Source organism: Globicephala melas, chromosome 3 (assembly GCF_963455315.2).
Source record: "Globicephala melas chromosome 3, mGloMel1.2, whole genome shotgun sequence".
Lineage (NCBI taxonomy): Eukaryota > Metazoa > Chordata > Mammalia > Artiodactyla > Delphinidae > Globicephala > Globicephala melas.
In genome coordinates this window covers 61,110,707-61,136,583 of record NC_083316.1, presented here as the reverse complement: position 1 = coordinate 61,136,583, position 25,877 = coordinate 61,110,707, and the positions used below count along the sequence as shown (strand labels likewise).

At 39.7% G+C, this 25,877-nt stretch overlaps 1 protein-coding gene across 1 annotated transcript in view; it reads left to right on the top strand.

Annotated features, from left to right (window-relative positions):
• The first annotated feature begins 5,779 nt into the window (after positions 1–5,779).
• Positions 5,780–25,877, top strand: part of TBCA (tubulin folding cofactor A) — a 102,151-nt gene continuing 82,053 nt past the window's right edge. Inside the window, exon 1 of the mRNA XM_030846320.3 lies at positions 5,780–5,942. Within this exon, the coding sequence (XP_030702180.1) occupies positions 5,890–5,942 (53 nt within the window). The 5' untranslated portion in view covers positions 5,780–5,889. The remainder of the gene's footprint in view (positions 5,943–25,877) is intronic.

Below are 25,877 nucleotides of genomic sequence, written 5' to 3'. Positions count from 1 at the left end.
ATGGGGAAGGCTTTAAATAGTGATCAATTCACATGGTAAAAAATTTAATATTGACTTCTACTTACACCATACATAAATTCTAGTGGAATGTGGATCTAAATGTGACAGGTAAAAAAATAAGTCTTCTGGGCTTCCCTGGTGGTGCAGTGGTTGGGGGTCCGCCTGCCGATACAGGGGACGTGGGTTCGTGCCCTGGTCCGGGGTGATCGCGTGTGCCGCGGAGCAGCTGGGCCCGTGCGCCGTGGCCGCTGGGCCTGTGCCTCCGGAGCCTGTGCTCCGCGGCGGGAGGGGCCACAGCGGTGAGAGGCCCGCGTACGGCAAAAAAAAAAAAGTCTTCTATAATAAAACATAGGATACTATCTTCATGATGTATGTAGACAAAGATTTCTTAAATATAATACAAAAAGCACTCACCATAAAGGGAAGAATGTAGTCACTGGACTACTAAAATCTAAATCTAAAATCAAGAACTTCTGTTCATCTAACATACCATTCAGAGAGTGAAAAGGGAAGCCACAGAGTTATGTTGTTTACAGTTTCTGACTGTTGTAAATAGTCCTCCCTTAACATTCTTGTACATGTCTTTTCGGAAACATAAGCATTTGTACTTGGAGAAGAATTTGTGGATTATAGGGTGTGCGTATGTTTACCTTTAGTAGACTCTGTTGAAACCTGACCTTTCTCCACGGCTTCCTAAGAAGAGTTATGCATTCGGTCATAGAAGTGGTATGACTAATGCCCCGGCTGACCTTTATGGGTTGGTAGAAACACTGTTCGGGAGAGAAAAGAAGGCTGGGCCACAGGAGGTGACATCAGTCCACAGTGGGTGTTTTAGTTTCCTCTTGCTGCTGTAACAAATCACCATAAACTTAGTGACTTACAGCAATACTCCTAATGAATGCCCTAAATTCCAGACACTCTTCTCTGCATCATGTGAAGTTGCAACCCTTGTTCTTTATGGAATTTGGGATCAAGTTCCACTACTAGTAAGTTCTTTTTTTGCGTGATGATCCACTCATATGAAAAGTCCATAGCAATCAAATAGTAGGCATAGCTTCAGGTTCAATGGAATTCTTGCTATTGCCTATCATAGAAGCATTCTCCATGGAACTAGGGCCTCTAATCTAACAGAGCCTAAGGTGGCATGGATTACTGTAAGAACAGATTCCGCAAGTGGATTACTGGATGTGATGGTGAAAGGTCCCTATCCTATTTCCATCCTTTGGTTTCTTGGTTCCATTCCATGTATTCTATGTATTGAGAGACAATATGTCAGCTATTAGTTTAGTACATATATCGTATCCTGGAGAATGGTGCCCCAATCCCAAGTGTACTATCCCTGAATTGTCACTTTAGCTGAGTCTTTAACAGGCCATTCTATTTTCTATTAAGCTGGTTGCTTCTAGGTGATGGGGCATATGATAAGACCAGTGGATTCTGTGGTCTCATTGTTACATTTCCTTTGATCTTAGGCAATGTTGAGTCATGAATTTACCATGTCATTAAACAAATCCATATCTGGAATAGATGTCAATTCTGATAAGGATAAATCATTGCCTGTGTCATTTTAGACCCTTCAAGAAGCAGATGCCAAGATAGGAATTAGACACACAAGAATTTATTGGAGGAAACATCTGTGAAGAATGTGGTGGGAGGGAGCAGAAGTGGCAGGGAGAACCTTCAGACTGCAAAGCAGGTGGTCTGACACCTGTAATAAGAAAGAGGAAGGAAAGATTGGGTAGAAAAAGCTTCAGACTGCAATGCAGTTCTTATAAAATCTTGACCAGGTTGATAGGGAGTTCCCAAGTAAAGGTTTCCCATAGAGGAATCATCTGGCTTTAGTACCACTACTAGCTCAATAATTAGCTGGGATGGAAGTATGGACTTGGGGTAAATATGTGAATCCAAAGTTGTGGAACTTTAAGGCTGACAGTCAACTATGCTCCCCACAGAAGTTTCTCTTGAAGGTAGACCTGAGTGGTATAAACCGATGGCTGCTACACTGTACTTTCCAGGGTGGAAGGGGTCCACCAGATAATCAAGCTGCCACCAGATAATCTTCTCTTGGCATGGTGCCACATCAAGAGGTCAAAATTGGTCTTTACTGCCGGCAGGTTAGCTATTCAGCAGTAGTAGTAGCTAGATCAGCCTTGATGAAAAGGAGCCCATGCATAACCTTTGTACTAGTTATCTATGGATGCATAATGAATTAATTACCTCAAAGTTAGTGGCTTAAAACAACATTTATTAGGGCTATGGGGCCTAGTGTGCAGTTGCTCTGATGTTGTAATTTCATTTCATAAAACAAGATGGCCAGCTGGAGAAGACACCCTGGAGAGATTACTTAAACAAAGAAGTACTGTTGATAAAAACATGGCCGGTCTCTTGCTTTCATCAAAATTAGAAATCTATCTCAGTCCCATATTTGACTTTTATTTAACTCAGCAAATACTGTGCATCTACTTGCCATTAGGCATGAAGCTTCCTGCTGGGGAGACTAAGATGAATGTGATGTGGTCTCTAATCTTGAGGAGCTTGGAGTCAATTGGAAGAGAATGACATGAAGGGATGGTGAGACTAAATTTATAGCTCTGTAAGTGTGTGGGGAAAACAACCTGTATTTGTAAGGGAATCTGCAGCATTCTTTAATAAAATATTACCTCAACCATCTAAGATTATTAGCAATGGAGAATTGCCACTCACAGATGAGATGGCTAGACTTTCCTCTCATTCTACTAGATTCACCCAGTCCTGAGGATCTCTCAGATCTCTTTAACCCTCAATCTCGAATGTTAATAAACTTATCCCTTAGAGAGTCCCCTACAGAGTCATTCCTATAGGTCACCTGAGGCCAGGCTGGGATACTTAAACAGAACTCAATTACGGTTTATGGATAACAGGACAGAAGAGTGTCAAACAGTGAGAAATGCAGCTTACATAGTTTCTATTCCAAATACCCTAGGGCATCTCCCTGCCTAGATGTTGCAGGCCTCCTATGGTTAGCCCTCCTCTCCCATACTAACAAAAATGACTTCTTGTTGGTTTACCTCCTCAAAGTCCAGACCCAAAGGAGCAAGGCGCAGAGAAAAATGGTATGTGTGTGTGTGAGGCGGGGGGTGATAAGATATTTCAGATTATCTTAGTAGCTCTTTTGCTGAAATGAGAAGGCTCCATGACATATTGTTAAGTGGAAAAAAAGAGTTTTAAAGCAGCATTTATTCATTCAAGAAATATTTATTGAGTACTGACTATATGCCAGGCATTGCTACCTGCTGGGATACAGTGGTATCCCTTATTAAGCCCCATACAAAGTGTTTGTTAAATAAATAAGTCAGGGCTTCCCTGGTGGCGCAGTGGTTGGGAGTCCGCCTGCCCATGCAGGGGACACGGGGTCGTGCCCCGGTCCGGGAAGATCCCACATGCCACGGAGCGGCTGGGCCCGTGAGCCATGGCCGCTGAGCCTGCGCGTCCGGAGCCTGTGCTCTGCAACGGGCGAGGCCACAACAGTGAGAGGCCCGCGTACCAAAAGAAAAAAATAAAAATAAAAAATAATAAATAAATAAATAAATAAGTCATCTGGGAGGTTCTAAATAGGAAACTAAGAATACGGTAGGATAGACATTCGTATAAATATCGAAATATACAGGTCTTTTGGCTGGTATGTTACATTTATGTATTACTGGTTCACACATAGAAATCATTAAAACAAAGAGAAAAAAAGCAAATGGGTGGAGGTAGAGTTGGGGGTTTGGGGAGATATTAGGTATTTACATCAAAAAACCTAGGCTGAGGGAAATCCTGCAAATCAGTGCAAAACTAAGCTCTAAGGTTCTGGAAACCAAGGCAAAAAGGAAAGCATGAAGAGTTACAAGGCTTTTGTTGCCTGACTAAAGGAAGATCCTTGACAATAGCAAGAGCCCTATCAGCACAATCTTTTGGTGTGTGGGTTTCACTGCTGTTTTTTCTTTGCCTTAAGAGGTTGCCCAGTAACTTTATATTAATGATCTACTGGATTCCTGTTTGTAGCATTTTGCTGTGTTGAGTCTGTTGGTTTTTCTGTTTTGTTTTGTTTTGACCTCCCCCGCCCCGCCACCCCCCAGTATTTCATAGGTCTGCTGTGTCACCTGAAGTTTATTTCAGTGTGCCAACCAGTCAGATGACAGTATTTACTGAATTTAACACCTGCTGTGTACAGAACACAGGTGGACGTTAGGAGAGGAAGATTTATAGAAGACAAGATTCTTGCCTCTAAAGATGTTTATAACCCAATGAAGAGAGTGAGCACACCCTCGTGAAGGACTCAAACAATAGTTTTTAAAAGAAATATACCAAAAATAGGGCTTCCCTAGTGGCTCAGTGGTTAAGAATCCGCCTGCCAGTGCAGGGGACACGGGTTTGATCCCTGGTCTAGGAAGATCCCACATGCCGCGGAGCAGCTAAGCCCGTGCACCACAACTACTGAGCCTGCGTGCCACAACTTCTAAAGCCCACGCGCCCTAGAGCCCGTGCTCCTCAACAAGAGAAGCCAACGCAATGAGAAGCCCGCGAGAGCAGCCCCTGCTCGCTGCAACTAGAGAAAGCCCGCATGCAGCAACGAAGATCCAACACAGCCAATAACTATATAAATTTGTTTTTTAAAAAAAGAAATATACCAAAAATAAAAATTAATTTTGGGTGATTCCAAAGTATCCAGGGAGCATTAAATGGGCAGGGGTCAGTCGTGGTAGACTTTCTCCAGGAGGTGGGTTTTGATCTTGGATTTATACTAAGGTTCCTGAACTGTCAGGGTCTTGAACTGTCCAGAGCTAGTCACAAAAGCCAGAAGGAGTGAATCAAGTGTAGGGAAGGGTAAAGAGAGGCCTTTAAGAATGATACCAAGAAACTATAAAAGGAAGGAGGCTCTGCCCTGCGTTCCTTGGGGGACTCCGCCGGGAAGAGGTTGCCAGGGCTCACTGGAGGTTTGTTTCATTTTATGCAATAGACACATTTTTTGAAAATATAAAATAGTCAAAAGCTGTTGAGTATTATGTCAGGCGTTGAGCTTTAACCTTCATATCTACTCTGTAAAGTGGACATTATTTCTATTTTGCATACAAGGCAAAAACCTCAGCAGCGAGGTTAAGTGTCCTATGTGCCTAGTGTCAGTCAGCTATTAAAGGGTAAAACCCCTTTAATACCAAAGGTCAGTGGGTTTGTTTGACCACGAAGCCCAAGCTTTTTTATGCCACACAATTTTTGTAAGTTGGATATTTAAGATTTACTAGAGGTAATGATTTTTGGATAAGTCCTATAGTCGTTTTTTTTGTTAGGTGCATTTATCCACAAACATTGTCTGCAGAGGTCTGAGGTGTAGGGTAAGGATTTTCTTAACTGCGTGCATGACGGTAGTTTATTTCTTTAAACCTGCATCATTTTACCCCATTTGACATAAGATAATGACACCGAAAATATCTTCAATTTTTAGGTCACTCCGTCCTTTCAGCGGATAATCTCGCAAAGCAATGTCATGGCCAAACCAGTCTATCCGGGGAGACACAAGTTTCCGCAAACGCCCGGGCTGTGGAGACCGGGAAAAGTGTAACTTGTATTCACACTAAGAGGAGGGCTGTTCAAGAATAAAAAGGAGGGCTACTTGAGATAGACAAGCCAGGTTCTGCGAGCGGGAAACTCGGTGGAGGTGGGTGAGTGGTAACCCGCCCTTGGCTCGCGACCCTAGACCCACGCCCAGCGGGTGTGGCGGCAGCGGCAGCATGGCTCCCGCGCCGCGCCGGAGTGTGCGCATGCGCGCCGGCCAGCGCCGGCTACGCCTATAGACCCGCTTCCTTCGCTTAGTCTCCCTCAACGGTTACCCGGCTCTCCGCCACTCATTCCCGCGGCGCTCGAGGGACCATGGCCGATTCTCGCGTGAGGCAGATCAAGATCAAAACCGGCGTGGTGAAGCGGTAAGGAGCCACGAGCGGCGCAGCTGCCGCCGCCTCCTCTTCCTCGCCCCTTGGCGGCCCGAGAGGCCGGGCGGAGCGCAGGCCCGAGCTGGGCCCCGGACTCCAGGCCTCAACTGGGGCGCCGCGGCCGGTGGCGACGAGGCGGGAACGGAGGGGGCCCGCAGGTGCCCAAGTCACCGGACCGGGGCACTCCCCTCCCCGCGCCTGCCCCTTCCAAAACCCAGCCGCGGAGCGGTGAAGGTCGCGGCGGCCCCACCCCTCCGGCGCCCGCAGTCGGGGAGGCAGAGGGGCGGCGGCCCGGCTCTCGAGGGCGGGGCGGGCTGGGGTCGTATCTCTGAGTGCGCCGCCCGGGTCTCCCTGCGGAACCTGGCTGGTGGGGGGCGCTTCCGGTCCATTACCTGCGCTCACGTGGACGCGCGAGCCCGTTGTGAAGTTTAGGGGGTTGCTGCGAGCCCGGCCCTCATTAGAAATGGGACCTTGCGGGCGCCCTGTCATCTAACATGGCAGGCGGGACTCGCAGTCTGAAGAACTGCGGTGTGAACTTCCAGCACACTCGACAAACTTCTGTGGCCTCACTCCCCGGCTAGCTTCCCCGAGGCTCGCCCCGGAGCTTGTGGGGTGCTGTTCAAGTAACTATCCTGTGTAGGCCAGTCCTGTAATTCGCCGTCGTTCTCACTGCTGTGAGACACTGGAGTGCTTATTAGGCCTTTATTGTTCAGACCCCAAAAGATGAAACTTTTTGATGAGGCATTCCAAGAGAAAAGATGAACAGCCTTCTGAAGAAGCAGGTTATTTGGCAGTAAACATGTCTAATCCTAGCTCTCTGGCTTCTTCCTCTGCCCACCTTTCCTCCCTGTGTTGATATTTTCACCAGAGGAAGGACAAGGCAAAGGGGAGAATAAATTCACTTTTTAAGATATTGCCTCCGCGGCTTAGCACAGCATTGCACTGTGCTTTCCAGAAGCTGTCATTATTGTTAAGGCGGTAAGGAGATAGGATGAGTAGTAGTGAAATGTACAGCCTTTTCTGAAGTGAGACTGCTTGGATTCCAGTCCTGATTCTGCCATATATTATGTATTTTTGAATATATTACATTGCACCGTGCCTCAGTTTCCTGGTTTGTAAAATGGAGTAAGTACCCGCCTCGTGCAGTTGTTCCAAAAAATGCCTGCTCTTCTGTTTAACAGTATGTGGTAAGTACTAGTAAATGTTAACTAATACTATGGTTTGTATTCCCATTTTACAGATGAGAAACTGAGGTTTAATGAAGTTAAAATAGGAAAAGTAAACTTGTCCGGGGTCACTGTGCTAGTTAGTGGCAGAACAGGGAAAAGCACTAGGGTTTCTGATCTACAACCTTTTGTTTTAAGCTACAGTGCCCCCCAGAAGAGTATTTTTTAAAACGTGTGATAATAGAAAGGGAGTTGAGATGTGTAACTGAAAATATAATTTGCCCTATTACCCCCAAGTTCTGTTTTCACTTTTGTTAGACTTACTTTGGTTATGTCATTTTCATAAATCTATTTGGCAGAAGTACCAGGGTATAATGAAGAGTGCTTTAGAGGGAAAGTCATGAGAAATGACTTTTTTATTGAGTATAGTTGATTTACAATATTAGTTTCAGGTGTATAACAGTGATTCAAAATTTTTATTAATTATTCTCCATTAAGTTATAAAATATTGGCTATATTCCCTGTACTGTACAATATATTCTTGTAGATTATTTATTTTATATGTAGTAGTTTGTACTTCTTAATCCCCTACCCCTATTCTACCCCATTCCCTTCCCTCTCCCCACTGGTAACTACTAGTTTGCTCTCTATATCTGTAAGTCAGTTTCTGATCTGTTATATTCATTTGTGTGTTTTATTTTTTAGATTCCACATATTAGTGATAACATATAGTGTTTGTCTTTCCCTGTGTGACTTACTTCACTAAGCATAATACCCTGTAGGTCCATCCATGTTGTTGCAAATGGCAGAATTCCATTCTTTTTTATGGCTGAGTAGTATTCTGTCATGTGTATATGTGTGTGTGTGTGTGTGTGTGTGTGTGTGTGTGTATGTATATCACATCTTCTCTATCCATTCATTAGTTGACTGACGCTTAGGTTGCTTCCATAGCTTTGCTACTGTAAATAATGCTGCTGTGAACATGGGGGTGCATGTATCTTTTCGAAATAGTGTTTTCATTTTCTTCAGATAAATACCTAGGAGTGGAATTGCCGGATCATATGGTGGTTCTATTTTTAGTTTTTTGAGGAACCTCGATGCTGTTTCCCATAGTGGCTGCACCAATTTACATTCCCACCAACAGTGTACAGGGGTTCCCTTTTCTCCACATCCTCACCAGCATTTGTTATTTGTGGGAAGACACACTCATTTAGATAATAATTTAAGTTTTCAGGCTTTCAAAAATTTTTAAGTACTTATGGAAACTGCTTGGAAATAAAGTTTTGTTTTCATTTTATTTCAATAATAGAGCATTATCACACTAATTTTGATTCTTCATACATAAGTAAATTTATCATTTTTATGAAATCCCCTCATAATTTACTTCATAATATCTCAAATTGCTTATAAATTAATGGAAATGCCTACTGTACATTTTTTTCATGGCTTTTCTGTTGACATTTTGGTGTAGAGCTTTCCCATATATACTGAAATGAGATATGGTTTTTAAAAAACCTAAAATTTCTATTTTAGCTGCTTATTACTCATATTTTGCCTTGGTAGATAACTCTCTAAATCCATAAATATTGTTCCCTATTCTCCTGTTACATTCTCCTGAAAATTATTTTACTCTGACTCCTTCCATCTTCTGCCTTAGTATCCTGTTTTTTTTAAAATTCTACATTATACTTCAGCAAAGGAAAAAAATAGATGAGGCAGATGTGGCAACACGTTAATAATTGTTGGGGATGAATGGTCATGGGTCTTCATTATATTCTTATCTATATATATTAAACATTTTTTATAATAAAAAGGTATGCATTTTTTCTCCTCCAAATTTAGTTTCAAAGACTTCTCAGTTAGTTTCATGATTCAGACATGTTCTTGGTTTTGTGAACGGCATTCTGTGCATTGGTTTCTTAAAGCAGTGGTCTAAAATTCAGTTTCTGTTCTCAGCACCTTTTTTCTAGTCAAGATGTTCATTTCCCATCACCTCATTTATCTTCAGAAGTAACAACTTTTATTTGGAAAAAGAGATTTAAAGTCATTCAAGCCCAGAATTCCTTCAGTTTTCTTTCCAGGAGTTCAGAACCATTTAGAAATATATTCTAGGTGTTAGTCCTAGAGTTCAGTTTGGGTAGGCTGTGTGCTTGGGAGGGTAGATTCTTAGAGTTTAGCGTCTAATCAAATCTGCTAAAATACTTCAGGTGATCTGAAAGTTCCCTGTAGTGGGTTTTAGAAAGAAATGTGGACAGGCAGATGGAATATTACTGGAGTATGGAAACAGGCAATAAATAAAAGGTGGTATTTGGCAACTGAGAGATCAAACAATGAGTGGAAGATGCGCATTTCAGCATGTTGGCAAAATGGTGATTTTAGACCCTAAGGAAATAGGCAGAAGCCTCACAGTGCTCTAGTCCTAGAGAAACTTTGTTATTTCACATGGGAACAAAGGCAAAGGATCTGATTTCCTGAAATAGATTTCAAGAGAGAGGTTAGACCCCTAGAAACAGGAGAGTCCAGTTACTAGGAATGGCTTGTAAGGTGAGAGTTAGACAGCAATGAGTCTGACTTGGTACTGAGTTCCTGACTTGTAGGACTTGTCAAATATCTCCTCCCTTGCAATGGGATTGTTTTTCTAGGGCTAATTCTGGCTGTGAATTAGAGATATGTGTGCACTAGGGGCTGGGTAATATACAAGTTTCTTCAAGCAGCAGCCTGTGTTCACATGTGACTCCTTGTTAATGGGTATTAGTTGGTAGGTTTGGGTCTTGCAGGCTGTTTTTAAAGATTTGATGTTTGACAAATATTTAACAAATGAGACTGAATATCCTTTACCAAATTACACCAACATCACTGGAATATTTTTCTTTATCTTCTTATCTTCCCTTGAGACTGGGAGTGACATCAGTGACGAAACTGTCTTGTTCACTGCTGTCTTCAGTGCCTGGCATGGAATAGCCACCTGACCTAAGTTTACTGAGATTAATTGAATGATCAATGCCAGACAGTATTAAGCAAGGTCAGATTTACTCGAGTTTTCTATTGAAATAATCACAGCCTCCTTTTTGTTCATCCTTGATAATTTAAGGGCTTATATTAGGAGTTTGGGATTAACATATACACACTACTATATATAAAATAGATAAACACAAGAGCCTACTGTATAGCACAGGGAGCTATAGTCAATATCTTGTAATCACATATAATGGAAAAGAATCTGAAAAAGAACATATATATGTATATGTATATCTGAATCACTTTGCTGTGCACCTGAAACTAACACAACACTATAAGTCAACTATACTTCAATGTAAATAAATAAATTAATAAAGTGTGTATGTGTGTGTGAAAAAATAAAAATAAAAATAAAGATTTGAATCCATGTTCCAGATTGCTAGACCTACTTATATGTGACTGGGCACAGCTAATCTGGCAGCCCTAGCAAGGAGTTACCAGATATGACTCCAAATTTCTTCTTCTCCAGTGCAGAACTGTAAATCTCCCCCACCTCCCGCCCCCCAATGTCTCGCTGACATTAGTTGTCTGGGTTTACCTGGGACAGAAGGGTTTCCAGGATATGGAACCTACAGTGCTAAAGTTGGGAAAGTCCCAAGCAAACCAGGGTGATTCGTATTAGTACTTACGTAAGTAGCTAACATAGCACTGTTTTGTGTGTGCTGTGATTATTTGGAGACTATTTGTTGATAGTACAACTGTGAATTGAATGTTGTACTTTACTTAGAACTTAAATGCATCCTGTAAATATGAAGTTTCGACAGAGAAGCTTTTTTTCCTGTATTAAATTATTGGTGATTTAGAAAATACTTTTCTCTAAAGTAGAAGATACAGCACTGATTTTTTTCTTCTAGTTTTATTGAGATATAATTGACATACAGCAACTGTATAAGTTTAAGGTATACAACATAATGATTTGACTTATATACATCATGAAATTATTACCACAATAGGTTTAGTGAACATTTATCATCTCATATAGATACAAAATTAAAGAAATAGAAAAAATTTTTTTCCTTGTGATCTGAACTCAGAATTTACTCTCTTACAACTTTCATGGTAACATATAGTGTTAATTATATTTATCATGTTGTTCATTACATACCTAGTAGTACTTATTTACCTTATAACTGGAAGTTTGTACCTTTTTGACTATTTTTATCCAATTCCCCTTCTCCCCCACTCCCCACCTTTGGTAACCACAAATCTGATCTTTTTTCCTATGAGTTTTTTTTGTTTTTGAAGTATAATTGACCTACAACGCTGTGGTAGTTCCTGATATACAACATAGTAATTTGACATTTCTGTATTTCAAAATGAACACCATGATAAGTCTAGTTACCATCTGTCACCATACAAAGATGTTACATAATTATTGACTGTATTCACACTGTACCTTTCATACCTGTGACTCATTTATTTTGTAACTGGAAGTTTGTACCTCTTAATCTCCCTCACCTATTTCTCTCTTCTCCCCCACATGCCTCCCCTTTGGCAACCACCTGTTTGTTCTCTCTATGATTCTGTTTCTGTCTAGTTATGTTTGTTCATTTGTTTTTTAGATCCCACATATAAGTAAAATCACATAGTATTTGTTTTTCTCTGTCTGATTTATTTCACTTAGGATAATGCCCTCTAAGTCCATCCATGTTGTCACAAATGACAAGATTTCATTCTTCTTTATGGCTAATATTCCATTGTGTGTGTATGTATAAGTAATTATAAATATATATATCAATCACATTTTCTTTATTCATCTGTTCATGGGCACTTAGGTTTCTTCCCTATCTTGGCTGTTGTAAGTGCTGCAGAGAACATCGGAGTGCATATATCTTTTTGAATTAGTATTTTAGTTTTCTTCGGGTAAATACTCAAGAGTGGAATTGCTGGATTGTATAGTAGCTTTATTTTTAATTTTTTGAGGAATCTCCATACTGTTTCCTATAGTGGCTGCACCAATTTACATTCCCACCAGCAGTACACAAGGGTTCCTTTTTCTCCACATCCTCACCAACATTTGTTATTTGTTTTCTTTTTTAAAATTTATTTATATTTATTATTTTTGGCTGTGTTGGATCTTCGTTGCTATGCGCAGGCTTTCTCTAGTTGCGGTGAGCGGGGGCTACTCTTCGTTGCGGCGCGCGGGCTCCTCTTGTTGCGGAGCACAGGCTCTAGAGCGTGCCGGCTTCAGTAGATGCGGCGCGTGGGCTCAGTAGTTGTGGCTCGTGGGCTCTAGAGCGCAGGCTTAGTAGTTGTGGCGCATGGGCTTAGTTGCTTTGCGGCACATGGGATCTTCCCGGAGCAGATTCTTAACCACTGTGCCACCAGGGAAGCCCTGTTATTTGTTTTCTTTTTGCTACTAGCCATTCTGACAGGTGTGAGGTGATAGCTCATTGTAGATTTAATTTGCATTTCCCTGATGATGAGTGATGTTGAGCATCTTTTCCTGTGCCTGTTGGCGATATGTATATCTTCTTTGGAAAAATGTCTATTCAGGTACTCTGCCTGTTTTTTAATCAGGTTGTTTGTGTTTTTGATCTTGAGTTATGAGAGTTTTTTGTGTATTTTGGATATTAACTCCTTATCAGATATATGTTTGCAAATACCTTCTGTTGAGTAGGTGACCTTTTCATTTTGTTGATAGTTTTGCTTTGTTGTGCAAAAGGTGTTTACTTTGATTAGTTCCATTTGTTTGTTTTTGTTTCCCTTGCCCAAGGTGACAAATCCAAAAAGATCTTGCTAAGACTGACGTCAAAGAGCGTAGTGCTTATTTTTTCTTCTAGAAGTTTTATGGTTTCAGGTATTACTTTCAAGTCTTTAATCCATAGTGAGTTCATTTTTGTATATGGTATGAGAAAGTAGCAGCTGTCCAGTTTTCTCAATACCATTTTTTGAAGATACTGTCTTTCCCCCATTTTTCACTAAAGCAGAAGAAAAAAATAGCCTTGATGTTTTAAATGCTGATATGTTATTTCAGCTAAATGACATATGTCGACCATAAGTTTCCAAGTATGATTTCTGTTTATAAAATAAGGGTTTTTCTCTTCTTAAGCTGTATTTATGGTAAATTCAAGAAATTCTTCTGCAAGAACAAAATGTTTTCATTCATTTAACATAAAAGGTTATTTAATAACTTTAAAGCCAACTTATTTTCAATAAAGCCTGCTAAAAATGTCCACTGGTGAATGAATTAATTCATTAAAATGCTTTCTGAAATATATCTTTTTATAACCATTTTAGATTGGTAATGGCTTAAAATCCAATGTGAACAAAGAATGTTAGGGCATTGGAAATAGCACTGACATTGGCCCATAGTTTTCCTCTGATTAAATGAAAGTGACACCAGTAGATTAGAATGAGACTAGGACAATTCACACTGCAATTGTGTTAGTTTAACTTTAACAATCTTTTAACACTCTTGTTTAAATGTAGCTGACATACCATAATTACAAATCTACAAGGCTTGATTATAGAATTTTACATCATGGATCTGTGGGGAAATTGTATTGATTTTTTTTTTTTTAAATAAAGCAAGCACCTTTTCCAAACTGTGGCATCTTCCTAAGTTTGTTTACACCTATACCTCTAATATACAACTGTGTATGATATATATAACATATATATTGTACAGCAGGCATAAAAAAACATAAAAGGTAAGTAAAATCGCCACAGTTAAATATATATATTTATATATATAATATATGTTATAGTGACAAACATATTTATATATATAATACATGTTATAGTGACATACATTATGTATATGTATGCAGATTATATATTTTATACTGACATAAAAGTGAAAAATATGAATGACACATGTACTTACATAGACATGGAGATGTAGTTTTACCCGTTTAGCTGTAGTTGTATATACGCTTCCCCTTTTTAAAGTAATTATAGATAGAAATATGGTGGACAGTGTCTGGGAGAGGTTAGGGACATAGCCTTGTAAATTATTCTTGTAAGCTTTAGTAGCTTTGTACCTTTTCGTGTATTCTCTTCTTCCACATCATAGCACTTTGATGTGAGTTAAAGTAAGTTCAGCCAAGATGGCCAACTTCCTACCTTGAAATTTAGCCAACTCCTTTTGGAATGTCTGTAATGTATCCAGGTCTCCAAAGTGATGGTCAGAGTCACTGTCAAAATGGATTGCAGGTGGTCAGCTCTTCCCCACCTTCTGCCAACTACTTGGCAAGCATTGACTTGTAGGAGCTACACAGCTGGCAACCAGATGTCTCTTTAAGCTGGAAAGGAGGAAAGCTAAGGTCACTCATGACCATGGTTGTCCCAGCACAACCTGTATTATTCTGCAAGTTGAATGTGGAAATGAAAGATCTTTCGACTCCTGTGTGTGCATGTAGGTGTGTTCTGTGTTTTCATTGCATTTTTTTTTGATAGAAAATTTTAAAAATTTGTAGTAAGCCAGGTTGGAAAATTTTGTTAAAAATAGTAGTCCACACAGACCTACTAGAGCATGGACTTGAGGATATGGGGAGGGGGAAGGGTAAGCTGTGACAAAGTGAGAGAGTGGCAGGAACATATATACACTACCAAACGTAAAATAGATAGCTAGTGGGAAGTAGCCGCATAGCACAGGGAGATCAGCTAGGTGGTTTGTGACCACCTAGAGGGTTGGGATAGGGAGGGTGGGAAGGAGGGAGATGCAAGAGGGAAGAGATATGGGAACATATGTGTATGTATAACTGATTCACTTTGTTATAAAGCAGAAACTAACACACCATTGTAAAGCAGTTATATTCCAATAAAGATATTTAAAAAAATAGTAGTCCAGAACTATTTAGGATATAAATGCTTAGATGTGTAGTCTTCCTATTCCAACATTCCATTTCCAATAATACAATTATACAAGAACATAATTCCAACTGTGATTCTGTTTAATGTGCCCAAATAGAGCTCATTTTAAAATAACAATGACTGATCCAAAGATCACTTATTTAGCAGCCTCACTCAGAACCTCTATCTTTGAAGCACCTGCTATGGTGTTGACATATAATAAATGCTCGACAGAAGTCCTTCCAGTGAACAAAGGCATGGATGAAGCCTTACTCTATAAGGATTTTTGACCTGAGAAGCAGTAGGGAGCTACTGAATCGATTATGATGTGACAGCATAATAGTATAGTTATTGCTGCAGTTGGAGTTAAACAGATGGAATCCCAGGCTCCACTTACTACATAGGTGACCCTGAGCAAGTTATTTAACCTTTAAAAGCCCGAGTTTTCTTAGCTGGAAAATGGGTTAATGATATTATCTTTCTTGTACTGTTGTTCAGAGAATTGTAAGGTAATCATTTAAAGCACTAAGCCCAAATGCCTGATATGTACGTTCAGTATATGTTAACTGCTGTCATTATTATCATCGTAATCATTCTGTAGAAGTATAAACAGTGTAGTCTCTCCAAGAGAGACCCTGGAACTTGCTTTCATTTAAACTTTTTTTTTTTTTTGGTCGTGCCACACGGCACGTGGGATCTTAGTTCCCTGACCAGGGATTGAACCCACGTACCCTGCATTGGAAGCGCAGAGTCTTAACCACTGAACCACCAGGGAAGTCCCTTGCTGTCTTTTTTTTTTTTTTTTGGTACACGGGCCTCTCACTGTTGTGGCCTCTCCTGTTGCAGAGCACAGGCTCCGGACGCACAGACTCAGCGGCCATGGCTCACGGGCCCAGCCGCTCCGCAGCATGTGGGATCTTCCCGGACCAGGGCACGAACCCGTGTCCCCTGCATCAGCAGGCGGACTCTCAACCACTGCGCCACCAGGGAAGCCCCATTTTTCTTTAAATTGTTGAGATGTTGATTCCCTGCTTTGAAGCCCCAGCAAAATATCTCTGTTTATATCAGTGACCCTGTATTTTTAACACCTTAAAAAATACTGTATCTTTTGCCCATTTTTTGATTTGGGTTGTTTGTTTTTTTGATATTGAGCTGCCTGAGCTGTTTGTATATTTTGGAGATTAATCCTTTGTCTGTTGCTTCATTTACAAATATTTTCTCCCATTCTGAGGGTTGTCTTTTCATCTTGTTCATGGTTTCCTTTGCTGTACAAAAGCTTTTAAGTTTAATTAGGTTCCATTTGCTTATTTTTGTTTTTATTTTCATTACTCTAGGAGGTGGGTCAGAAAAGATCTTGCTGAGATAATGGCCATCATCAAAAAATCTACAAACAATAAATGCTGGAGAGGGTGTGGAGAAAAGGGAACCCTCTTGCACTATTGGTGGGAATGTAAATTGATACAGCCACTGTGGAGAACAGAATGGTGTTTCCTTAAAAAACTAAAAATAGAAGTACCATATGACCCAGCATATAACCTGAGAAAACCATAATTCAAAAAGTCACATGTACCCCAGTGTTCATTGCAGCACTATTTACAATAGCCAGGACATGGAAGCAACATAAATGTCCAATGACAGGTGAATGGATAAAGAAGATGTGGTACATATATATAGTGGAATATTACTCAGCCATAAAAAGGAACGAAATTGGGTCATTTGTAGAGATGTGGATGGACCTAGAGTCTGTCATACAGAGTGAAGTAAGCCAGAAAGAAAAAAAACATATCGTATATTAATGCATATGTGTGGAATCTAGACATATGGTACAGATGAACCTATTTGCAGGGCGAGAATAGAGACGCAGATGTAGAGAACACAATGTGTCAAGGCCAGTTTCCCTCTTACTGCACTTCCATAAAGTTTATCGTAGGGAAGAGTCGTCAAGTGAGTGAGTGTTTAAGAGCCCTTATTCTAAAATCTATAAATGATTCACCAAAACTGTCAGAAGACATCCCTACAATGCTAATGCTAGATTATAATTATTTTCAAATCCTTCTTAATATTTTGTTTTTTATTGAGTTCCCCCTTTGTTGTTGATATCCTTTCACCTGTGCTAAAGGAATATTTTATGGAGCCTTATGTGTATACATATGCTTTAACTCAGGGTTTATTTGTCTATAAACAAGTAGGCATCTATTTTTTCACTAAATGATCCTCAGCTTCTGAACAGTACTAAAATGACATGCTTTTAATGTGCATCCATTGCCTGAAATATGTCTGTACTCTATGAAGCTTTTGAAGACCTATAATTCTACTGAAGTGTAATTCAACTTAGGTTACTAGTACAGTAATTTTCATCTCAAACCTAGGACGTTAAGTTCTAAGGACTTTGCACTATGTAAGATATACAAAGTTTTCTTAAGGCCAAGCAGTTCTTCTCATCTTTTTAGGGACCAGAGGAATGGTGTATAATACATTGCTTATAACAAAACAGGCATTTAATACATATTTGCTAATTGAGTTGAGGAATGGAGAAAACCAGAAAAGAGGTCAGTTATATGAGGGGGAACAGCTCAAGAGTCTGCTCCCCCTCCTATAATTGAAGTTTGCTTTTATCACTAAAAGTGAGAGATTTTGAAAGGAGAGGGGTTGCTGAATACTCCAGTTAAACTTCAGAAGAGCAATAAAGGGCTTCCCTGGCGGCGCAGTGGTTAAGAATCCGCCTGCCAATGCAGGGGACATGGGTTCGAGCCCTGGTCTGGGAAGATCCCACATGCAATGGAGCAACTAAGCCCATGAGCCACAACTACTGAGCCTGAGTTCTAGAGCCCACGAGCCACAACTACTGAGCCCACGTGCTGCGACTACTGAAGCCCGCATGCCTAGAGCCCGTGCACCGCAACATGAGAAGCCCGCGCATCACGACGAAGAGTAGCCCCGGCTTGCTGCAACTAGAGAAAGCCTGTGCACAGCAACGAAGACCCAACACAGCCAAAAATAAATGAAATGAAATAAAATAAATACATTTATAAAAAAAAAGAGCAATAAAACAGCTGCAAGTAATCACAGTCCTCAAAGACTTTTGTCAGGATAGTATTTTTATTGGAGAAATGAAAGATAAGAAAATATATTTATATCAGGGATTTCTTTAAAAGTTAACAGTTTCGCAGGATTTTTTTCTTACCTAGAAAGGAAACTAGTCTATTGTAGAAACATTTTAAACTTTTTTATAAATTTATTTTTGGCTGCATTGGGTCTTCGTTGTCACACGCGGGCTTTCTCTAGTTGCAGTGACCGGGGGCTACTCTTCCTTGCGGTGCGCAGGCTTCTCATTGCGGTGGCTTCTCTTGTTGCAGAGCATGGGCTGTAGGCACACAGGCTCAGTAGCTGTGGCTCGCGGGCTCTAGAGTACAGGCTCAGTAGCTGTGGAGCAGGGGCTCAGTTGCTCCGCGGCATGTGGGATATTCCCAGACCAGCACTCAAACCCGTGTCCCCTGCATTGGCAGGCAGACTCTTAACCACTGCGCCACCGAGGAAGCCCTAGAAACATTTTTAATTATTAATAAGTTCAATCTAAAAATGGTTTTGAGGGACTTCCCTGGAGGCGCAGTGGTTAAGAATCCTCCTGCCAGTTCAGGGGACACGGGTTTGAGCACTGGTCTGGGAAGATCCCACATGCTGCGGAGCAGCTGAGCCCCTGCTCCACAGCTACTGAGCCTGCGTTCTAGAGCCCGTGAGCCACAGCTACTGAGCCCGTGTGCCACAACTACTGAAGCTCACGTGCCTAAAGCCCGTGCTCTGCAATAAGAGAAGCCATTGCAATGAGAAGCCTGTACACCACAATGAAGAGTAGCCCCCACTTGCTGCAGCTAGAGAAAGCCTGCATGCAGCAAGGAAAACCCAACGCAGCCAAAAATGAATGAATGAATTAATTAATTAAAAAAATAAATAAGGCTTTGTAGTTTACCTAGAACTAACCAGAACACTGTCTCTCTTTGATTCTAATTTAATAGACGTGTGTGTGTGTGTGTGTGTGTGTGTGTGTCTTTGTGTGTGTGGTGTAACTGCCTATTGTTAAGTTACTTACATAAATAGGCTCACCCATACCAGGATGTTATTTTTGAAAGCTAAGAAAAATAGTAAGGATATAGGTAAATTGAAATCTCATTATGGGCAGTAGGTCATATTTCAGGGGAACGTAATATGGCAGAGTTTTGGGCCCAGTCCTTAGGGAACTTGTGCTCTGTTATATAGGGTGCATATATCTAAATATTTATTCTTAGAACTGCAAGTATCTCTTTATATAAATCCCCAATCTCCAGCTTTCTCTTGAGCTTTAGACTAATTTAAAGTATTGAATTTATGTCCTTAGTATGCTCTGGTTTCAAACTCCGTCTGACACCAAACTAATTATTTTCTCAAATCTGATCCTTTTCATCTATTTTATGAAGAACAAAATTTATTTCATGTATGAAAAAAATCTAGAGAAAACACAATAAACCTGAAATGAAACAATACAGGTACATTTGAAGTGCCCCTTTCTGAGTTTGTTCCTTTTCTTCTTTGCCTCTTAGTGATTATTATTCTGAATTTGGTCTTTATCATTTCCACACATATTTTTAAACTTCTATTTTATATGTAGATATACATGAACCATATTAAAGTATTCTGCACACTTAACAACACTTATATTTTTGTGTAACATAAAATATATCTGGAAGGATACATAGGAAACTGGTCACGCTGGTTGTCCCTGGGAGAGAAACTGTATAACTAGGACAGGGATGGGAGGAAATTCTTATAATTTTGAATTGTGTATTACCTATCAAAATATAGATTAATTTAGAATTTAAAAACTATAAGTAGTGTCATATTGTAGGAATCTTTCTTTAGCCTACTTCTTGCGCATATTACTGTTCTCGAGATTTATTCATGTTGAAACATTCAGCTCTAATTCATTCTGTTGCGTGAATTTACTAGTGTTTTGTTTCATTCTCGTGTTGATGGATATTTAGTTTTATTTTTTTCCACTTTTACAAATGATGCTACCATGTACTTTGTTAAATATGGCTTCTAGTGCACATATATAACAGTTAGTATAAGGCAGAATTTTCTAAGGAATGGGCCCTGAATGGATTACAGGTATACAAGGGTATAGCTGTCCTTAATCTTCATGATGGCCAGGTATGGCCAAGAAGAGCCATGGACTGTATGGGGGAAGAGCCTTTCAGACAAAAGAACAGTAGATACAAAGCCTTGAAGAAGAGAGAAAGATTGGCCAGTTTGAGGAGGAGCAACCAAGTGAGAAAGAGGAGGAGGGGTAGGAGACACCTTGAAAAGTAGGAGGGAGAAGATATAGATCCTACAGGGCCTACCTAGTGTGTAAGGATTTGGGCTCAAGTCTCAGGAGATGTCACCACCTCTGCAGAAGTTTCCTGTCTGTCTCCCTTCTCTGTGTTCTCAAAGAACTTTGTATAGTAGCCTTCTCTTATCCATGGAGGATATGTTCAAAAACTTGCAGTAGGTGCCTGAAACTGCAGATAGTACCAAACTCTGTATCTACTATGTTTTTTCCTGTACTAACGAGTGGGTAGTGTATACAGTGTGGATGATTCACATCCTGGGTGGGACAAAGCAGTACAGTATGAGATTTCACCACAGTACTTAGAATGTGCATGCAATTTAAAACTTACTGTTTGTTTCTGGAATTTTCCATTTGATATTTTCAGACTGCAGTTGACTGGGGGTAACTGAAACCTCAGATAAGGGGGGATTACTGTAATTATCTGTTGCTTTCATTAGACTGTTGGTTTCCAAAGTATGGTCCAGGGGCCCCTGGGGGTCTCTGATACCCTTTCAGGGTGTTTGCAAGGTCAAAGTTATTTTCATAGTAATACTGAGATATTGTTTGCCTTTTTCACTTTCATTTGCACAAAATTGTATAGTGGAGTTTTCCAAAGACTAATGATATGTGATATTGTAACAGATTATAATGAAGAAGGAGATATAAGAATCCAGATGCTTCTGTTAATCTAGACATTTAAAAGATTTGCAAAAATGTGAAGCATTGCCATTCTTCTCACTAAATTTTTTCATTTTGGAAAATATAGTTATTTTTCATAAAATAGGTTATTTTTGTTAACATGTACATTTATTTTGTTGTTTTTCTTTTTTCTTTTTTTTTTTTTTTGCGGTATGCGGACCTCTCACTGTTGTGGCCTCTCCCGTTGCAGAGCACAGGCTCCAGACGCGCAGGCTCAGCAGCCATGGCTCACGGGCCCAGCCGCTCCGCGGCATGTGGGATCTTCCCGGACCGGGGCACGAACCCGTGTGCCTTGCATCGGCAGGCGCACTCTCAACCACTGCGCCACCAGGGAAGCCCCTATTTTGTTGTTTTTAAGTGAATTAACAAATACTACATTTTTAATTAAAATATTTTTGTGATTTCCCAGTTTTAATTTCTAATACAGTAAATATTAATATATATAATTCACATAACCAAAAGTTCTTTGAGGTCCTGTGGTATTGTAATTTATAGTAAGAGATATATATTTCGTCTTCCTCCCCATTCCTGACAGAGAGCTCCTAAAACCCTTGAAATTTCCTCGATGATGAGAGTAGTGAAGTTGTCTTATGTTAATTAGACAATTTTGGAAAGCACCTGGGTAACCTAAGGATGGGGGCTGTTGCCAGGGGAACCAACCATGATTAAAAAGTTGGAACTTTTAGTCCCATCTCCTGACCTCTGGGGAGAGGAAAGTGCCGTGAGGTTGAATCAGTCACTGATGGCCAGTGATTTAATCAATCCTGCCTCTCTGATGAAACCTTCATAAAATCCCAAAAGGACAAGATTCCAGATTGGTGAACCAGAACACATCCATACCACCATGTTGAGCTCCAAACTCCACAGGGACAGAAGCTCCTGTGTTTGGGACCCAGTCCTGTACATCTGTCTGTTGATTAATATCCTTTGTAATAAACCCGTAAACCAGTGAGTAAACTGGTTTTCTGAGTTCTTTGAGCTGCTTTAGCAAATTAATCCAAGTCAGGGAGTGGTTCCTGGGAACCTCTGATTTACAGCCAGTCGGTCAGAAGCATAGGTAACAACCTGGGCTTCTGATTGGCATCCAAAGTGGGTGCGTCTTGTGGAACTGAGTCCTTAATCCGTGGAATCTGGTACTGTCTTTAAGTAGATAGTGTCAGGATTGAGTTAAATTGTAGGACACCTAACTGGTGTCAGAGAATCGCTTGGTGTGGGGGGAAAAAACTCATATGTTGGAATTAGTGCCAATCAGAATCATAGGCTCTCAGTAATTTTTAAAAGTATTTTGAGACCAAAGAGTTTGAGAACTACTGTACTATAACAATAATTCTCAAACATTATTATGTAAAAGAATTAACTTGGGTACATTTAATTAATTTTTAATTTTAACGTGGGAACTTTTAAAAAACACATTTACTCAGGCTTTACCCCCTAAGATTCTAATTCTGTAAGTGTGGGGCAGGATCCAAGAATTTGTACGTTTTACAATGCCTTTGCATAATTCTATTATAGGTGTTCTTCTAATCATACTTTTAGAAGTATTGTACACCTCTTTGAGCTTCTGGAAGTGCAAAACTGTTTTCTCCATGTTTGTACATTTAGCATACTGTCTAGTATATACTAGGTGCTCAGCATTGTTGAATGACTGGATGGGAGTTGAGGATAGAGTTGAGATCCAGGTGACATCAGCAAGATGTTTTGTTGGTTGGAATGTAGAATTTAAGTTGGGGTGACTAGCAGTGACTCAGGTTATGTCAAAAAAGGAGACAGATTTTTGAATTGTTTTTAGGTAATTCTAACAGAAGAATCACTCTAATACCTTATTTATATTATTAGTGAATAAAGTATTTCACATGTATATTTTCCCAAAGGTGAAACCCCTATAAGTGCTGAAACTATTTTTAAAGATACCTTTATGGAAAAATTTCCCCAAACATTACTTTGTTCATCAGACTACACTGCACTTTCCCATAATCAGTTTTTTCCTCCATCACTGAAATGAATATTGCTACTAACTTTTAAAAATAGGTGACCATAAAAATTTTAGGATTATTTGTTCTAGTTCTGTGGAAAATGTCCTGGGTGATTTGATAAGGATCACATTAAATCTGTAGATTGCTTTGGGTAGTATGACTATTTTAACAATACTAATTCTGCCAATCCAAGAGCATGGAATATCTTTTCATTTCTTTGAAACATCTTTAATTTCCTTTATCAGTGTTCTGTAGTTCTCAGTGTTTTATAGTTCTCAGTGTATAAGTCCTTCACCTCCTTGGTCAGGTTTATCCCTAGGTATTTAATTAATTTATTTATTTGACATGATTTTAAAGGTTTTTTTTGTTTACTTTGAAATTTATATGGGACCACAAAAGACCCAGAATTGCCAAAGTAATCCTGAGGAAAAAGAACAAAGCTGGAGGCATAATCCTCCCAGACTTCAGACAATACTGCAAAGCTACAGTAATCAAAACAGTGTGGTACTGGAACAAAAACAGACATATGGATCAATGGAACAGAATAGAGATCCCAGAAATAAAGCCATTACCTACAGTCAATTAATCTTCAACAAAGGAGGCAAGACTATACAATGGAGAAAAGAGGTCTCTTCAGCAAGTGGCGTTAGGAAAGCTGGATAGCCACATGTAAATTAGAACACTCCCTCACACCATACACAAAATAAACTCAAAATGGCTTAAAGATTTAAATATAAGGCATGACACCATAAAAGTCTTAGAAGAGAACGTAGGCAAAACATTCTCTGAAATAAATTGTAGCAATACTTTCTTAGATCAGTCTCCCAAGGCAAAATAAATAAAATCAAAAATAAACAAATTGGACTTTATCAAACTTACAAGCATTTGCACAGCAAAGGAAATCAAGAACAAAATGAAAAGACAGCCTACAGACTGTGAGAAAATCTTTGCAAAGGATGCGACTGACAAGGGCTTAATTTCCAGAATATACAAACAGCTCGTACAACTCAGCAACAAAAAAACAACCCAATCAAAAAATGGGCAGAAGACCTTAACAGACATTTCTCCAAAGAAGACATACAGATGGTCAACAGGCACATGAAAAGATGCTCCACATCGCCAATTATTAGAGAAATGCAAATCAATGAGGTGCAACCTCGTATCAGTCAGAATGGCCATCGTCAAAACGTCTACAAATAATGAATGCTGGAGAGGTGTGGTTACCTTATACCTGATTTGGTGTTTTCCAAATCAGCGAAGTCCTGATTATCTTTTAATATAAGCACCCCCACAGATAAAGAGTGTAAAGTGGATGTGAGGCTCCAGTCCCACAACCACATACTTAATTACTTCCTTCCTCCTTGTGTAGAATAATGTACATCCCTCAGGCAGCCCGGGGTTTTTACCTGGTGGGAAGGGGGCTTCCCTTGGAAAGGGCAACCCTATCCATTTCCAGGACTGTGCATTCAATGTTGCATGCTTGGGAGCTGAGAGAGGAGGTCTGCAGACAGCAGTCTGTATAGTGGGTGCTGAAAACCATTTTGGTTCTGGGTTGCTCAGGCGCTGAGGCCAAAGAAGACTAACAATATTTTTAAATAATTCTTTTGCATGTTATGTTAATTCTTTAATTTTTTTTCCAGTTTTATTGAGATATAATTGACATATAACATTATATTTATTCAAAGTTTACAACATAATGGTTTGCAATATATATATATATAGCAAAATGATTACCACAATAAGTTTAGTTAACATCACTTCACGTAGTTACAGTCTTTTTCTTCTGATGAGAACTTTAAAGATCTACTTTGTTAGCAACTTTCAAATATACAATATAGTATTGTTAACTACAGTTACCATGCTGTACATTACATCCCCAGTACTTATTTATGTTATAACTGGAAGCTTGTACCATTTGGTCACCTTCACCCATTCTCCCCAATTCTATCCCTCAACTCTGGCAACCAAACTAAACCAAACCAAAACTATGAGTGTGGTTTTTTTAGAGTCCACATATAAGTGAGATCATACAGTATTTGTCTTTCTCTGTCTGACTTATTTCACTTAGCGTAATGCCCTCAAAGTTTGTCCATGTTGGCCCAAATAGCAGTTCCTTCTTTTTTTTGTGGCTGAATAATACTCCAGTGTGTGTGGTTGTGTGTGTGTGTGGGGGGGGGGTGTGTAGGTGTAGGTATGTGTGTGTCTGTGTACACATTTTTTTTTTATACTCAGGAATAAACCTGACCAAGGAGGTGAAAAACTTATATGCTGAGAAGTATAAAACATTAATGGAGGAAATTGAAGATATTCAAAGAAATGGAAAGATATCTCATGTTCTTGGATTGGAAGAATTAACATTGTTAAAATGGTGATACTACCCAAAGCAATTTACAGATTTAATGTGATTCCTATCGAGTTTCTGACAACTTTTTTCACAGAACTAGAACAAATAATCCTAAAATTTATATGGAACCATAAAAGACGCAGAATTGCCAAAGTAATCCTGAGGAAAAAGAACAAAGCTGGAGACATAACCCTCTCAGACTTCAGGCAATACTGCAAAGCTACAGTAATCAAAACAGCATGATATTGGCACAGAAACAGCCATATATATCAATGGAACAGAATAGAGAGCCCAGAAGTAAACCCACACACCTATGGTCAATTAATCTTCAACAAAGGAGGCAAGAATATACAATAGGGAAAAGACAGTCTCTTCAACAAGTGGTGTTGGGAAAGTTGGACAGCTGCATGTAAATCAGTGAAGTTAGAACACACCCTCACACCATACACAAAAATAAACTCAAAGTGGCTTAAGGACTTAAGTATAAGGCATGACACCATGAAAGTCCTAGAAGAAACACAGGCAAAACATTCTCTGACATAAATCGTAGCAATGTATTCTTAGGTCAGTCTCCCAAGGCAATAGAAA